The sequence below is a fragment of the Topomyia yanbarensis genome, chromosome 2 (assembly GCF_030247195.1).
Source record: "Topomyia yanbarensis strain Yona2022 chromosome 2, ASM3024719v1, whole genome shotgun sequence".
NCBI classification, from domain to species: Eukaryota; Metazoa; Arthropoda; class Insecta; order Diptera; family Culicidae; genus Topomyia; species Topomyia yanbarensis.
In genome coordinates, this window is record NC_080671.1 from 378732047 (window position 1) to 378748966 (window position 16920).

General features: G+C 40.8%; 1 protein-coding gene across 2 annotated transcripts; it reads right to left on the minus strand.

Moving 5' to 3' along the window:
• Nucleotides 1-676: 676 nt before the first annotated feature.
• Nucleotides 677-16223, minus strand: LOC131684647 (uncharacterized). 2 transcript variants are annotated; one of them, XM_058967699.1, is made up of 4 exons: nucleotides 15805-16223; nucleotides 1787-1897; nucleotides 1271-1723; nucleotides 677-1215 (listed from the first exon to the last, which is right to left on the minus strand). In XM_058967699.1, the coding sequence occupies exons 1-4, from the start codon at nucleotides 15949-15951 to the stop codon at nucleotides 1063-1065; spliced, it is 864 nt and encodes a 287-aa protein (XP_058823682.1). In that variant the 5' UTR covers nucleotides 15952-16223; the 3' UTR covers nucleotides 677-1062. The 2 variants fall into 2 exon arrangements, with proteins under 2 accessions (XP_058823682.1, XP_058823683.1); XM_058967700.1 differs by lacking the exon at nucleotides 15805-16223 and adding an exon at nucleotides 1963-1996.
• Nucleotides 16224-16920: the final 697 nt, after the last annotated feature.

The following is a 16920-nucleotide window of genomic DNA, read 5'->3' on the forward strand; positions in this document are numbered from 1 at the left end:
TTGATACCAGATAAGAAATAAACAACGCAGCTGAGTCACGCAAAACAATTTCACAACTTTATATCTTTCATCCATCCCGATGATTGATTAGTCAATTAGATGATGCTTCAATTACCGTTCACCCAATCAATTTTGATCATTCACTGCTGGCTGCTGTGTCTACTCTCGAAAAGAAGGTCAATTCGTGTCCCAATTTATGCCCTGCCCTATGACCGCCATCTAGTTAGCACTGATGTGCTTTTCAGCACCTATTAATTATTATTAAGTATTATTTTAAAATCTAATTATTCCACTGCGTATAATAGCATCATTTCCGAACTACATGTAATGTCACAAGACAAGAAACGCAAAGCGCTCGTCAGAGAGTACACCTAATTGGCATTGGGTGCAAACGATGATTCTCTGTCATCGCTCGAACCGTATATAAGCGGCGACGGGTTCTAGAACTGTGCCGAACCTCTGACACACATCTGTTTAGCCGCAGCATGATTTTACCCATTTTATGTCACCAATTAATTTATTAATTAAATCATCAGGGTTACGCAGGCTGAAATTTGTTTATCATTTCCCGCATTGTTACAAGCAATTTTACATGTACTTTCGAAGAACGAAATTTCAGAACGCATGTAGATGTCGACGTTAACTGTTTCAATTGAATTAATAAACAAACTGGACGGTAGTTGGAACGAATTCGGTTGGAACCGTTTTATTGAGGTCGTCTTCGAAAAATTAAAGCTACTGTCTTAGATGTTCCTATGACTAACTAATGACTTTTAATTTCTCATGACACATGAACCAGGATAAAATATACGTCGCACAAATATTGTTACATTTTAACCACTTTCGAGATTTTCGACAGTTTTCACTTACTGCACAAGAAATATTTAGAATATACATTAATGGTGGTTTGAAACGCAAGGCATATAAATTACACACGATCGCAGCAGTCCTTGACTTGTATAAATAGGGGACAATTCATGGATGGATTGATGGAATTGTAATTATGAGTAATTCGAACGAGTAAAGTGTGCTCCTGGAAATTTAGTGAGCGCACAATTAATTTCATTTCGAAATGGATCGCAAAAGCAAGGCGATTAACAGAACAGATAATATCCCAAGCGAGGTTTGTGTGCCAGCACCGCTGAAACAAACTTTCCTTACAGATGTCGTGGACAGGTTTCGTCTTTTCAGCAAGTTTCGTATACTCTGGTTTTCCTGAAAGAACACAAAATCAGATAAAATCTTAACACAGAATATAGACATCACGTACCTCCGGTGACAGCCCCATCGGATGTCTCGAGAGCACCACCGAAAACAGTTGACCTCCGGGCAAACTTTGACAGAACGTCAGTACCAATTGGTTGTTGATAGCTTTAAGTACCTGCACCGTGCCGGTAAATTGATTGTAGGATAGCTGTGTCATTGATCCGGTCTGCGGTGACGACGCAATCCAGAATCCGGGTCGTGTGTTGTTGAACCGCAAGGTATATTCCAGTGTGTGGTCTTTTTCGTCCCAAATCAAGCGCAGATATCGAGTGCTGGTGAATTGCTGCCGATACTGGTGCTGGTTGTGGTGCTGTTGCTGTTGCTGCTGACGATTTTGATAACGACGGTTACCGTATTCCTCCCCGCTATGGTGAGTCCGATCACCTGGATAGCCATAGGAGGTACCGAAACGCACATCGGGTCCTTGATCTCTCAGCGGATAGTCGCTGGTCGAGCTCTGTTGGAATCAAATTTAGCCAGTTAGACAAACCATTTAACGGAACTAGTTCATTTCACCGACCGAGTTGGTAATATCTGCCAAATGAATCACCACACACGTATCGTAGATCGATTCACCATCCTCGTTGCCTAGATGTGTTATTACCTCACTGCCATACCAGAGGCCCATTATCTGCAAATAAAAGAACAGCCGGTTTCAGTTACTGAGACTTTTCCCATTAGCACGAACGGTAGTACGAAAGTAAAACAAATCTATTCTCATTATTTTGCACTCTCTTGCCCTTACAAGTCAATGTCAAACTGAATCCAAGCGCAATGCAATCAATGATTTCATTCATACTGGTACTGATGAACAATACTATCAGATACATGTCTCGCGAGTGTGGTCAATATTGCTTGCTACCCGATCTGGAGCAGTGTTCCATTTATTAATTACAATTAGTTCATACGTTGTCTATACATGTTGCTACGTAAGACGAGCGGAATATCAGGCGGTACGTTGCTTGTACATCATGACCCCTAGGCAAGAGATCTTATTTTCGATTCGACTGGTTATGACTCAATTTCCCATAATTTTTTTTCTAATTTTCTGTAATAAGTAGTTAGTCTGATTTGAATTTCAAATGTTATTTTGTTCGGCATGCAGTCATCTGGTATAATAAGTGCATTCATATTTTCGACACGAATTTATATTCCCCAAAGAGATTAAAAGGTATTCAAATTTTCTAAATAAATCCAATCAACAGTTTTGATTTATCATATACAGTAGAGTGACAAGAAAAAAATGACACATGTCGACCCCCCCCCCCCCCTCCCCCTGAGTCGATTCCTAGTACCACCAGAAGTACTTGCTCCAAATTTGAAGCAAATCTGACAAGTCTAGCTACCAGACCAGCATATCTGAAGTTTGTATGGGATTTTTCGACAATTTACATTGAGAAAACCCACTAGCTCGCATTTTCACCGCTAGGTGGTACTACATGCATCGTATTATCACTGTACGTGAAAATAAGAAAGATAATTTAAATGTCTACAACTTTGTCGAAGACTGCTGGTCAATCCGGCTTTGTTAAAAGAAGTTATTAAACTTTTAATGAAGTGTTGTCTGAGTCAGTTTTGCATCGGGCTTAAGAAGAGAGATATCAAATATTATAGATAACAATATAGTCCACTCTTCAAAGTCTCATGCGAATCATAGAAGACACAAAACGTACGCCATCTCGCGACGAAAAAGCATTCTAATCAATCATTTTAACTCACCTGCGTTTAGTGTGTAATGTGAAAAAAGCTGTCAAAAAGAAATCGATTGCAGAGATGCTAGGTGCACAGATTTAAAATATTTGGAAATATCTAATTTTTCCACGGAACGGATTTTGACAATCTATGGCTTGTTCGAAAGGTATTTTTACAACCTTTCTAATTATGTGCACGTAGTACGACTTAATTGCTTCGTTCGAAAGTTAAGATCGGGGCAGCCATTGCTGAGATAATGACGCTCGGGAATATTATGTACAGCGGAGTGTTAACACTGGAACTGCTCAGGGGAGTTGAGATCGTCGGCTTTGCAGACGATGTTGTCCCGACGATAACCGGCGAGACCCTTGAGGAGATGGAGATGTTGACCGCAGAGACAATAGTGGAAACCTGTATGGCTGACGTCAAGTTGCAGCTGGCTCAACACAAGACCGAGGTAGCACTGGTCGGCAACTGTAAAAAATCCAGCGTGTCGAGATCAGCGTCGGGAGAAAATCGTTAAGATCGGATCAGCCGTTGCTGAGATAAATACCCCAAGTAACAATTGAAGTTATATAGCACGTTACAAGTAAAATCTAAGTTTTATGATCGGCTCTAAAACTATCATAAAACCATAATTGTTACAAGGGACGTGGCATTAGTGCACATTAGAGTGACACGAAAAAATGACCCCTATCGGCCCACCTCTGAGTCGATTCCTAGTCCCACCAGGAGTACTTGCACCAAATTTGAAGCAAATCGGACAAGTCTAACTACCGGACCAACGTGCCTGAAGTTTGTATGGGATTTTTCAACAATTTACATGGAGAAAACCCACCAGCTCGCATTTTCGCCGCTAGGTGGCACTGTATGCATCGTATTATCACTATATGTGAAAATATGGAAGATAATTTAATTGTCTACAACTTTGTCGAAGACTATTAGTAAATCCGGCTTTGTTAAAAGAAGTTATTAAACTTTTAAATAAGTGATGTATGAGTCAGTTTTACATGGGGCCTAACAGTGCATGGTTGTGTATCAATACTCGATTCACAAGAACTAAACATTTTTGTGAAATAATCGTTAGGTTTAGCTCAATGGTATGTTTTGAAGAATTATAGTAAATAATACGATTCATGCTTTGATTAGAAAATGTTAGTTCCACATGTTACCGCATAGAGGGCGCCAACATTAACTTTTCAACGGAGAGAGATAGAAATTTCGTGACTTCTACAAAGTTATAGAACAAGCATTTTTCAGTATTTCTTCCGAACATTTTGATACTCTATCTCTCTTCTATGAAAAGTTAGTGGTAGCGCCCTCTATGCGGTCACAGATGGAACTAAAATTTTCTAACCAAAACATAACTCGTATTATTTACTACAATTCTGCTAAACATACTATTCAGCTAAATCTAACCATTATTTCGCAAAAATGTATAGTTCGCGGGACTCGAGTACTGATACACAACCATGCACTGCTAGGCCCCATGCAAAACTGACTCAGGCATCACTTCGTTAAAAGTTTAATAACTTCTTTTAACAAAGCCGGATTTACTAGCAGTCTTGGACAAAGTTGTAGACAATTAAATTATCTTTCTTACTTTCACTTACAGTGATAATACGATGCATACAGTGCCACCTAGCGGCGAAAACACGAACTAGTGATTTTTCTGCATGTAAATTGTTGAAAAATCCCATACAAACTTCAGGCACGTTGGTCCGGTAGTTAGATTTGTCCGATTTGCTTCAAATTTGGTGAAAGTACTCCTGGTGGGACTAGGAATCGACTCAGGGGTGGGCCGATTGAGTTTTCAAAAATTCATCATTTTTCTGGGCAGTCTAGTGCACATACATACATACCCACATACACCCATAGAGAGAAAATACGGGCCCGGGGGGTCCAACGTAGGGGCCCCCACCACTGTATATTGCCCATGCAACACAAAGTTAAAGTTTGAAATCCATTGTTCTTACTGATATTATGTATATTACACTGAAATTATATTGTTATGTACCAGTTTTTTGCTCTAGTTGATTGTAGTGCAAATGACGGTAAAAACCGTAGGGCTGTCAATACTTCATAGAAATTTGAATACCTCTTCGTAAGTTTTGGTGACTTTGAAAAGAGCCATTTTCGTGAATAGTATTAGTAAATGTAAAGAAATGGAAAGATTAAAAATGTAATAATTGTAAAAATTAAAAAACATTATCTAAACTAAACAAAATTCAAAAATTCCCTTTGTTCAATTGTACAAAAAAACCAAAGGGAAAACTTAATATTGAAAGTGTGTACAGAAAAACTAAAAATCGCAGAATCAACCACAAAAACAAATTAAAGCAATTGTCAAAAAATGTATAATCGAAAAACAAAAACCAATACAAAACCTATAAAAATCGATAAAAGAAAACAGGAAACTAGACAAATTGCAAGATTAAGGAAGTCGAACATTGTTAAACAAATGGTAAAAAAATAAAAAAAATCGGCGAATGTTGAAAAATTTTCAATATGATATATCAATGAAAAGGAAAAAAAACTAAAAATAATACGAACATTGATATAAAATAAAAAAAAAACATAAAACTGAAAAGCTCGAAAATAATAAAATATATTTAACGTAAAAAAAATATTTAAAGCAATAGAAAAAGTGAATAAAGCGTTAAGAATGCATGAAAGTAGTGTAATAGATATAAAAAACAACAATAAAATAAACATGCAGAAATTTAAATATGGATTGAACACAAACGGACAAAATGAAAAACAAAAAAAGTAAAAAAAAACCAAAATGGTATACCATAGAAACACACAAAATCGAAAAAATAGCAAGAAGAAATTGAAAAAAATAGATTAGATAATTTAAAGAATGCAAAAAAGCATTAGAAATGAAACTTGACATAAATTCAAACAACAGTCTAAATGTAAAACGGCGAAAAAATGCGCATGATGGCAAAAAAAGATAAATCAAATGTTTTCTAGAAACATAAAAAAATTTAAAAAAAGAAACCTATTGGAAAATGACCAACAGAAAAAGCACTTTCAAAATAGGTTATATGGAAAAATGAAGAATAACAAAAATGAACAAAATGAAGGATTAAGAAACATATGTAAAAAATAAATAAAATTATATTAAATTAACAATGAGACAAAATAAAACTACGGGAAACGGAAAGCTAAAAACTAGAAAACGTGTACCAAAATACAAGAAAAGTAAATAAAGGGACAATAAGACATTTTGGAATGAAGTTAAAAAAGGAAAAATGCTAAAATATAGAAAAAGGGAATGATAATAATGACCGGAGCAAATAGACACATTTTAAAAGTTTGATGGAATGACAAAAGAAACAAATAAAAAAGCAGGGTATTAAAATATAAACAACAGAAAAAATAAAATAGAATAGAAAAATTGCAAATTAAATGGAATAACATAGCGATGACTATAAATTAAGGTAAGTGGAAATGATAAATATGCAAAAATGAACAGCGTGAAAAGCTGGATAAAATAAAAATATGGTAACAATGGAAATAGATAAAAAATGCAGAATGTTGAAATTGCGGATAAACAAAAAAATCTGCAGCTAGAAAAAAATTTAAACACTTTTTTATGATGTCTTCCGTTTTAATTCCACTATTTTATGAAAACTGCAAAAATGCACTTTTATATCACAGATACGTATTTCGGTCACGACTTGCAGCCTACATCAGTGATTGTATCAATATGCGAAAGACATCAAAAAATAAAAGTGTTTTATATAACATTCCACAAAGTGGCCCAAAAACAGTGCTTTTTAAAGTGTTGAAAAAAATTGAGCAACGAAATTTTAACAAAATTTAAAAAAAAACATGTAAAAATAAAAAAATGGGGAAAATTGCGAAACATGGATCAAATTACAAATAAGAGTTGTGGTTGAATTTTACGCTGTGTAATGTTGTGGTAGAGTATTTAGGTGTATTTTTTCGCATTTGTGAACAGTTTTGTTGATTTAGTGGGGGTAGTACTTTACATCCTTAAATATCCACAAAAAATTAAAAAGCACCAGCCATTCTCGCTGTGAAGGATAACTCAAGCGAACTTTGCTCTGCTCTACAGTAAACAAACACGGGGCGTAAAATCACACTTCAGTGTCTTTCCAGAATCTTTCTGAAGAGCATATAATCCATTGATCCATTGAAGTGAAGGTCCTGTGGGGTAAAGTAAATCTGAACCCAAATGGTGGTGAGCACTTTTTAAATATATTGGCCAACACAGAGAGGGGCCCTACTTATCGATTAGGATCTGCAACCCGAGGATGATATTTATGATGATTGTGTGCTAGACGATTTATAAAATGATGCTGAGAGTTCCTGATGAAGAAAAAGTTGCAAAATTGCAAAATAATCCACTGGATTCTTCCGAGCGAAATCCGAATTACCTAAACAAATACAACAAATTTGCCTCCAGAAACCGGTGCGGCAACCCTAAATAGAAGGTTGAGAAGTTTTCTTTTTCTTTCTAATAACTTTTGATAATAATCCAGCAGTTGCGAAGACAGGAGATTTATTGAATTTCATCGAATCGATTTCATATTGACGAAATTTGAAGACAACCTTCATGACTTCTAATCAAATCATTAATTTTTCACCCCTAGCAAGTCTGATCTTATTTTTTTCGATTATAGAAATTTTAACCTTGAGACCATTCGCTTCTTCATTCAGGGTAGAAAATTTTTTTTAAAAAATTCTCCATTCCATAGGTGCGGGGTTAGGAATCGAACCCAGGTGAGCTGCGTACATGGCAGTCGATGTAGCAACTACGCTATGCCCGCCCTGGCCTGATCTTCTAATTGGGTACAAATACATATATTTGATATAAAATATGGAGTAGTTTATAATTTTCGCTACTCTAGTTACATCATACACAAGAAATTGAATTTTTTGTTGAAAGTATTGGCCAAAATTTTAGTTTCTGTTAAAAATCCGGGCCCCCATCAAAACTCCGAGTCCGGGGGGAAAAACCCCGTCCCCACCCCCTCTCGGCGGCCCTAGTAACAGTTAAGGTTTTGTGACAGTTTTGTAGGCTTACATAGAACTTATATTGCACTCAGAGCGTGCTATAAAACTTTAATTGTTATTTGGGACAGATTATGGGGCAGCAGGGGCTGAAGGAAAGAAGTCCAGGGGCTTAACGACAGCACTCCCTCCCCGAACCTACAGCAAGTTGCGGAGTCTTGCTAGGATATGGTGAGGCAATGCAATGTTGGGCTCTGCTAAACGTCTAGAAAAAGCCATATAAATCCGAAAGTAGCTCCGTCGAAGCGAGTCGGTGCCGCTTCCGCTAAGGTTTTATCCAAGACTTTAGCATAAAGCACCCTCACCCAACTGGAGTGCCCACCGGCACATTAGGATCGATACCAGTAAGATCCTAATTACGGCATACTGGCGGCAGAACACCGATGTGAATAAGGATTTCATCGAAATTTATCCGCGGACCGACAGTCACGCCATTCCCCGAAACGGCGAGTGGGCTAATGGTACTGGCTGCCCCCGTCCCAATAAAACTTTGGTAGGTCTCCAAGTACGTTCGAAACCCAGCACATTAACCGGTGAAAGTAGGCTTAGATCAAGGCTTCTGACTAGCGCCGATCCTGCTCTGAACGCGGTACCCCATGAATATACCGCGTCAATCCTTGCATGCGACCTCACTGCTCGCAAAGGTAACCATGGGATCATATGAGGCGACTGCTTATTACGGCCGTAGCTAGCGGCTTGGAGTTGGGACTCAAAAAACATGCAAAAAGACAAAAACAACAAAAATAGCAAAAATTCTAACAGAGCAACTGTGGTGAACCCATTCGCCAAAGGTGGGCTAGCGAGGTCGCCGACCGAGCATAACGAACAAGTGCAGCCGCAACAGCAGCAGCAGCGAGAGCAGCCTAGAGAGGCTATACCGAACACGAGCGGCGACAGACCAACTAGACGCCAAGGAAAGCGAGGATTTCAGGTACGCAAGCCGAAACCATGCATTACCCAAGAAGACCAGTAGTCTGAGTTACCTAAAATGGCGAAGTTCAGGTAAAAAATCGAAGAACTCTACGAATTGGTGAAAAGCAAGGGCAACGTGCACGGACAGATCAAGGATCTAGTGTTTAGCATCAAATCCACCGTAGCAGCAACCGAATGCGAACAGCTGAAAACGCCGAAGGAACGCTGAAGACCACAGAGAAAGCGGAAGCAGAATCTTATGAGACGCCGACGGGTGACCGGTATTCTCGTTCTGTGAAAAGAATAAGGGATACGCCAGGAGAGGAAGAGGAACCGAAGAAGACCAAGAAGGTCGATGAAGAACAGCGAAACAGCCGACAATCGCAGAGTGAATGGCGAACCATAAAAACCGCAGAAGAGAGGAGGAAAAACAAAAAGAAAATAAGGAAAATAAGAAAAGAAGAAAAAATTCCTTCGGCCACGCCATCAGAAGCATAGGGGAGACACTCTAGTCGCCAAAGCAAACGACGGCGTGACGTACGCTGCGGTTCTCAAAATGGTGGGAGAGGATCCCAAGTTGAAGGAGCTGGGAGAGAAAATTATAAGAACCAGGCGTACTCAGAAAGGCGAAATACTGTCCGAGCTGAAGAAAGCTCCATTGATTAAGAGCTCGGCCTATCGGGAACTCGTGACAGAAGCACTTGGAGGAGAAGCGAATGTGAGAGCTTTATTTCAGGAAGCTATGGTCGGGTGCAGGAATCTGGACGAGATCACAACGAAAGACAAAGTGAGAAGCGCGCTAATAGAGCAATGTAACCTGGAGAAAGAGTAGATATCAATCAGGTCGAGGAAGGCGTACAGTGGCACACAGACAGTAGTGATACGCCTATCGGATGGTCAGTGTGCTCGTTAGATTGATCCCTAGAGCCACCAAACGAATGGGGAGGTGTTTCAGGTGCCTGTGTTTCGGCCATCAAGCAAGAAAATATAGAGGCCTGGACAGATCTGATCAATGCAGAAAATGTGGGGAGAAGGGACACATTGCTAGAGACTGCACTAAGCTACTGAAGTGCTTGCTCTGCACAAATGAGGGTGGCAAAGACCACATGACGGGAGGCTTCTTATCCCCAGAATACAAAAAGGCGAAGGCAAGCCAATGATGATGGACATAACCCAGCTTAACCTCAATCATTGCGACATTGCACAGCACCTGTTGCGGCAGTCGACCACAGAAACGAAGTGCGACGTTGCAATTATTGCAGAGGCGTATCGGTAACGGTAACTGAGTGGTGGATAGTGCAGGGATGGCTGCAATCCAAGTGATGGGCGGTTTCCCTATTCGAGAGGTAATACACACGAAGATTTCGTGATCGCCAGGATCAACGGCGTATTCGTGTGTAGTTGTTATACTCCTCCACGGTGGACACCAGGGCAGTACAATCGGATGTTGGACGCATGAACCGACTCGTTAGTCGGGCGAACGCCGAGGAGATTTTAACGCTTGGGCCGTGGAGTGGGGTAGCAGGCTGACCAACGCAAGAATATATCATCGACGTACCATGAATTTGCGAGCTGGTGAGCAGTATACACATAGTAACCACCAAGCGATCCGCTACACCATTGGTCGGCGAAATTGTACGATAACGTCGAAAGTGCGGACTGGCTATCGGAATTCGAAAATAAAGAACTTCGACAAGGACCTTTTTGTGGAAGAAATTCGCAGAGTTATTCCAATTCCGAGTGCCGATGAGCTGTCTGAAACAGTAGAGAGGAGCCGGGAACTACCGGCGTCCGGCATACTGGTGGAACGTTAGACTAAGCATCCTCCGGGCTACCAGCCTAAAAGCTAGAAGACGCGTTCAACGTGCAAGATCTGAGGCAGTCAGAGAAGAGTGTAAGGTAACATTCCGGGCGGCCAGGGTCGCTTTTAAACGCTAGATTGTGCTAAGCAAGTCGCCAACTCCTGGGGCAATGCTTACAGTGTCGTTATGGCCGGGATCAAGGGTCAAATGACGCCAGTCAAAATGTGCGCCGACAAACTGAAAATTATCGAGGAGGCTCTTTTCTCGAAGCATGACCCAACCGCATGGCCGCCTACACCGTACGTTGATGCAGGCGGTGGAAATGTTGGTCACAATCGAATTTCCAACGACGAGCTCCTTATTGTGGCAGAAGGGCTGAAAACGAAGAAAGCTCCCGGACCAGATGGTATCCCCAACGTGACTCTGAAGACTACGATCCTAGCGTTTCCAGACATGTTCAGGATAGTTCTACAGAAATGCCTAAACGATGGCTACTTCCCTGATAGATGGAAAATCCAGAAGCTGTTGTTGCTGCCGATACCAGGGAAACCACCAGGAGATTCTGCATCGTATTACTCTTGGTAAGCTCCTGGAAAGGGTCATACTCAACAGGTTGACGACCTATGCTGAAAGTGAGAACGGACTATCACAGAGGCAGTTCGGGTTCCGGAAAGGAATATCGACGGTGGACGCCATCCGCACAGTCATCGTGAGCGCAGAGAAAGCATTAAAGCAAAAACAGAAGGGGTAATCGCTACTACGGCGTGGTAACGATAGACATGAAAAATGCGTTCAACAGTGCCAGCTGGGGGGCTATCGCCGTAGCGCTGCACAGAATGTGGATTCTGGACTATCTGTGTAAGGTTCTGAAAAGTTACTTCCAGAACCGTGTACTGGTCTACGAAACGAACATGGGGCAGAGGTCGATTAGGGCCATGGCGGGAGTAGCTCCATACTCGGCCCTACGCTCTGGAATATAATGCACAACGAAGTGTTACCACTGGAACTGCCCAGGGGAGTTGAGATCGTCGGCTTTGCAGATGATGTTGTCCCGACGATAACTTGCGAGACCCTTGAGGAGGTGGAGATGTTGACGGCAGAGACAATAGGCATAGTGGAAACCTGGATGGCTGACGTCAAGTTGCAGCTGGCTCGCAATAAGACCGAAGCAGTACTGGTCAGCAACTGTAAAAAAATCCAGCGTGTCGAGATCAGCGTCGAGGGACAATCCATCCCATCGATGCGTGCGCTGAAGCACCTGGGTGTGATGGTCGACAATCGGTTAAATTACAATAGGCCATGTCGACTATGTATGTGAGAAGGCCGCGAAGACAACTAACGCATTGACAAGGTTCATGTCGAATCGCGGAGAAACAAGAGGCAGCACGAGACGTCTCCTGGCGGGTATTTCATCCTCAATACTGAGGTATGGTGTACCGGCATGCGCTGCTGCGCTGAACTCAAAGCAGAACCGGACGAAGTTGACAAACCCGTTTCGCCTAATGGCTGTTCGAGTCGCGAGTGTGTGCTGAACGATACGTCGGAGGCGGTATGTGTAATTGCCGGGACGATCCCCATCTGCATCACTCTGGCTGAGGACGTGGAATGCTACCAGTGGAGAAATGCGTGTAATGCAAGAAGACTGGTCCGAGTGGACTCGTTGGATAAGTGGCAGCGGGACAACGCGGAGAAAGGAAGGTGGACCCACCGACTCATCCCAAAGGTGTCTGCTTGGGTACATAGGAAGCATGGAGATGTGTACTTCCATTTGACGCAGTTTTTGTCCGGGCATGGATGCTTCCGGAAGTATCTACATCGGTTTGGACACGCTTCGCCACCCCTTTGTGTAAACACGTAAGAGACACCGGAACACGTAGTCTTCGAATGCCCTAGGTTAGAAGAAGTCCGAAGGAGTATGCCTGATATAACAGTGGACAATATCGTCGAAGATATGTGCCGCGACGTGCATATCTGGGACGCTGTCAACAGAGTGATTACAAGTATAGTCTCCGAACTGTAGATGAAGTGGCGAAACGACCAACAAAGTAGCCGTAGAAATTCCGCCGCCGGGGAATTCTCGAAAGTGTAGACTGTTAAGTTGAATAGTGCGCGTCATAGCACCGGGTTCGGGTCGTCGGGGCGACAGTGAACCGGACGTTAGGATTCACCGAAATCACCGGACCGACCTCGACACCCTACAGGGTAGCTCGTGAGTAGGTTAGATCCACCGCCGGGGATTAGATCGAGTAGACCGCGTCGAATAGCTAGGATAATATCTGAGTTGATCTCAATAAAGCTGGGAGCAAAATGGCTCAAGAAAGCAGGTATCGGTGTCGGGGGAAATTCCTCCGTCGGGGAACTATCGGTCGAAGTAGGGTGAGTTCACCGTTGGGGACTATCTGAGAGTAGATCGTGATAATGCCGGGAGCTAAATGACAGGGAAACAGGAGCTAAATGGCTCATGGAATCAGCATCTAAACAGCTGACGAGGACGAGAGCTAAATGGCGACGTAATAGATGGAGACAAGAAGCAAGTCGAGAGCTAAATCGAACCTCGAAGATCGACCCATTTCTTCAACCAAGTGAGGTTCCGAGATAGAGCAGAAGGTGCGACGAAAGCATAACGCCCCCTCCCCACGAAGCAATACCTGGATGTAGTTCCGTGGGTAAGAGGACGAATAAAAAGTAAGGAGTGTTTTAGTGGTTAGGCATGAACGTTCGTGAGTCCCAGACTGTGCCAATATACTACAGAACAGGCTTTTGAAGCTATTTAAACCTTACTATAAAAAACACACACATCCAGACTTTTACCGATATCGACAAACTGAGGCGAAAGGTATGTGATACTTGGCCTTCCGGGCCGGGATTAAATTGCCGATTTTTAGATTGATTGCACGAAAAAAAATCCGTTCATAAATTCATGAAAGTAGGATCACGATCTTTAATATTTTCTTCACGAGTAATGTGTTCTATATTCATGATTTCAGGATCTTAGTCACGATTTTCGTGATTTTTATTCACGTTATCTTGATATTTTAGTCACGAGTAGAGTGTTTTATGTTCATGATTTCAGGATCTTAGTCACGATTTTGATATTTTTATCATGAATAGTATGATTTATGTTCTTGATGTTAGTCACGATTTTCGCAATTTATTCGCACGTTTTCATGATATTTTATTGTAGAGCTTACTTTCGAATTTGACACGCGGAGTGATGTGATTGATGTTCATGACATCGGCAGTTTAATTTTCGTCTTATCGCAATTTGTTTTTATTAATTATTATCAGGTTTGTTCCCGCGAAAATTTCATGACCATGTTGCACGAAATTAAAAATGATTAGAGATATCTTCTAAATCTCACAAGCACCCAAGATAGATCCTGGGTCATATACTAGGAATCATGTTCCAGTTCACGAATACATAAATAATATTTGATGATTTCACGAGTACGAATGGTATGTCGTGACTTATACAATTCATGAACCAGTTCACGAATACATGAAAAATATTTTATGATCTCGCGAACTATTTTACGAGCACGAATGGTAGGTCGTGACTTTCAGTTCTTGAATTCATGAATAATATTCTATGATTTTGTGAACTGTTTCACGATCACGAATGGTAAATCGTAGCTATTATACTAGGCATCATGAATCAGTGCACGAATACATGAATACTATTGTATGATTTCGTGACATATTTCATGAACGCAAATGGTAAATCGTTACTAGTACACGAGGGATCATGAAACAGTTCACGTTTACATGAAAAATACTTCATGATTTCGTAAACTATTTCACGACCACGAATGGTACATCGGGACGATTGTACTAGAGTCATACATGAATAATATTTGATGACTTTGTGAACTATTTCTCGAGCACGAAAATTGGATCGTGACTAATATATTAAGAATCATGAATTAGTTCACGATGATGATGGATTCATGAATAAAATTCCTAGTTTCGTGAAATAGTTCACTAGAAAGTAACTGTTTTGATTTTGTGAACTAATGTTCTCAAATCTATGAATAACATCATAAACCAAACTTTGGTTTTATGAATAATGTTCTTAAAGTTGTGTACTAGTTCACGCATAGAAAATCGATTTGGTAATGACATGGCGGAAAACAAAACTTAAGTTTACAAAACATAAACAAATATTTTCACTAATTACAGCGTTACGCGGGCGTTTTTGAAGGGAAATTGAACATAATTATGAAAACCATTTGTTCATGGTCCTGCTTTCGTATCGTAAAAATGTGGTTGTTCCAGAATTCGTGGCACTTTATTCGAGATTTTTTTAGAACTTTTATGTAAGATGCATAAAATGCTATTGATAGAAAGTTGGGCACATTCCTAACCATTAATTTCGTAAATATGACGACTTGATCCTATTTAAAATAAACATTTTAAGGCCAAAACCCTTTTCTTGGTCGGATCCTTACCCTATTTACCCTATTCTATAACGAATCTCCCATAACCCACCTATAGACGAAATTATTAACTAAAGGGTTCAAATGAACCGAGGCACTCTTTAAATTACTTGACTTCGTGTACGGATCACATAACTGTTAAATGTTGTAGAAAATTTAATTACACTTCTCACTCGATTGACCTTCATATGATAAAATCTAGGTAAGATATATGTCGACAATAAAATATTTATAACAATTTTTATAATCTGTACAGATTTGGTTCGAATAAAAAAAGTAAACGGAATATTGTAAATGCGAAAATTGTTTAAAGCATTTTCACACTGGTCAGAATAACATAAAAATACTACAGCACAAGCGCAAAATCCTGTAACGGACAATTTCTTCTAACGCCATAACACAACACTGCACCGTGTAAAGCTGTACACTTCATATCCCATTAGCCTTTTAACGCATGAGTGCATCGCTATATGTACGTACAACAATTCTATCATAACTGAGCTCCGAAGCCGAAGCGATGCTGGTAGCTAGTTCCCTGCCAGCGTTAGTTTGGTATTTCGAAATTTTTGCTGATTCGATTAAATACTTCCGTTCGATTAATCTATATTTCGCCCAAACATCCAATCCCTTAAATGGGATAGTTTGCATACTTGCTCGATATCCAGTCCGGTCTGCGGATTCAGATCGGTGCAGAATTGCGCTGCAGACGAAACCCGATTCTCGCTGGATGATTCATGAAGCGCCAGTAGATTGCTACCGCTGACCATGTGCACCGCCAGCACTATCAACCACATCATTTTCAAATGTTTTGTTTTCCAAGAATTCGCCGACAGCAGATGCAGAAGTTCTGATCACCTTTCACCTATTGAACCCGCCGAATAAACGGTCAAGCCGTAAATGTAATTCTAGCCTAATCGAATTAAATTTCGTTCACTGCCAATCATCCACACCGCAGTCTATGCTGTTCACTGCCATTCAATTTCTGCGTCCACTTTCGGGCCAAACTTCGTCCGTATATTAGAATCGCAACCGGATCGTTCAAACTGCGACAGACGACTGAAAACATAGTTCGAACCCATCGTCGGTTGTTAGTGCGGTGCGTTCCCTCTCGTAGACGTTGTATATCACTTCGTCCCGGCGTATTCATGCTTTCAGTCCCCAGTTCTCTAAGTTTTCCCGCCAACAGTGTAGTGTTTTGTTTTCGCATTGATAGTGGAGCTGCGCATGTGAGGTGCCAACGGTTTTCCCTCCCTCGCTCTGTCCCGCGAACAGAGGCCTGTGTTCTTCTCCAGTCCTGTACGATCGCGACTCGGGCTGTGTGATGGTCCCGGTTGCAAAAGTTTAACGCTTCACTGACTGAGTAATGAATGCGTAATAAATGGAAAACTCGACAGCACACAACTGGAGCTACTACTGTGTATTTTTCCAATTTGTGTACACTCCGAACTTAGAGTAGTGGGTTATATATTTAATAAAGCTCGATAAATCCAAACTGACAGCAAAGCAGCGCTACTAAATCCAAACATATCTTGAAATTACCTTTAATTTGATATCAATATCATGAAAATCGATCAAGCCGGTCTCTTGCAACCCGGGACACCAACTGAAAAAAACATTTCATCTTTACGCGTTAATATCTCCCAAATAAACTAATATATTTCAGCAAAAAAATTAACATATTCATAATAAAGTCTACCAAATAATAAAAAGTTTAACCCTTTAACATGGAAACTTTTTAAAACCATGCGCAAAGATTCAGTATGATT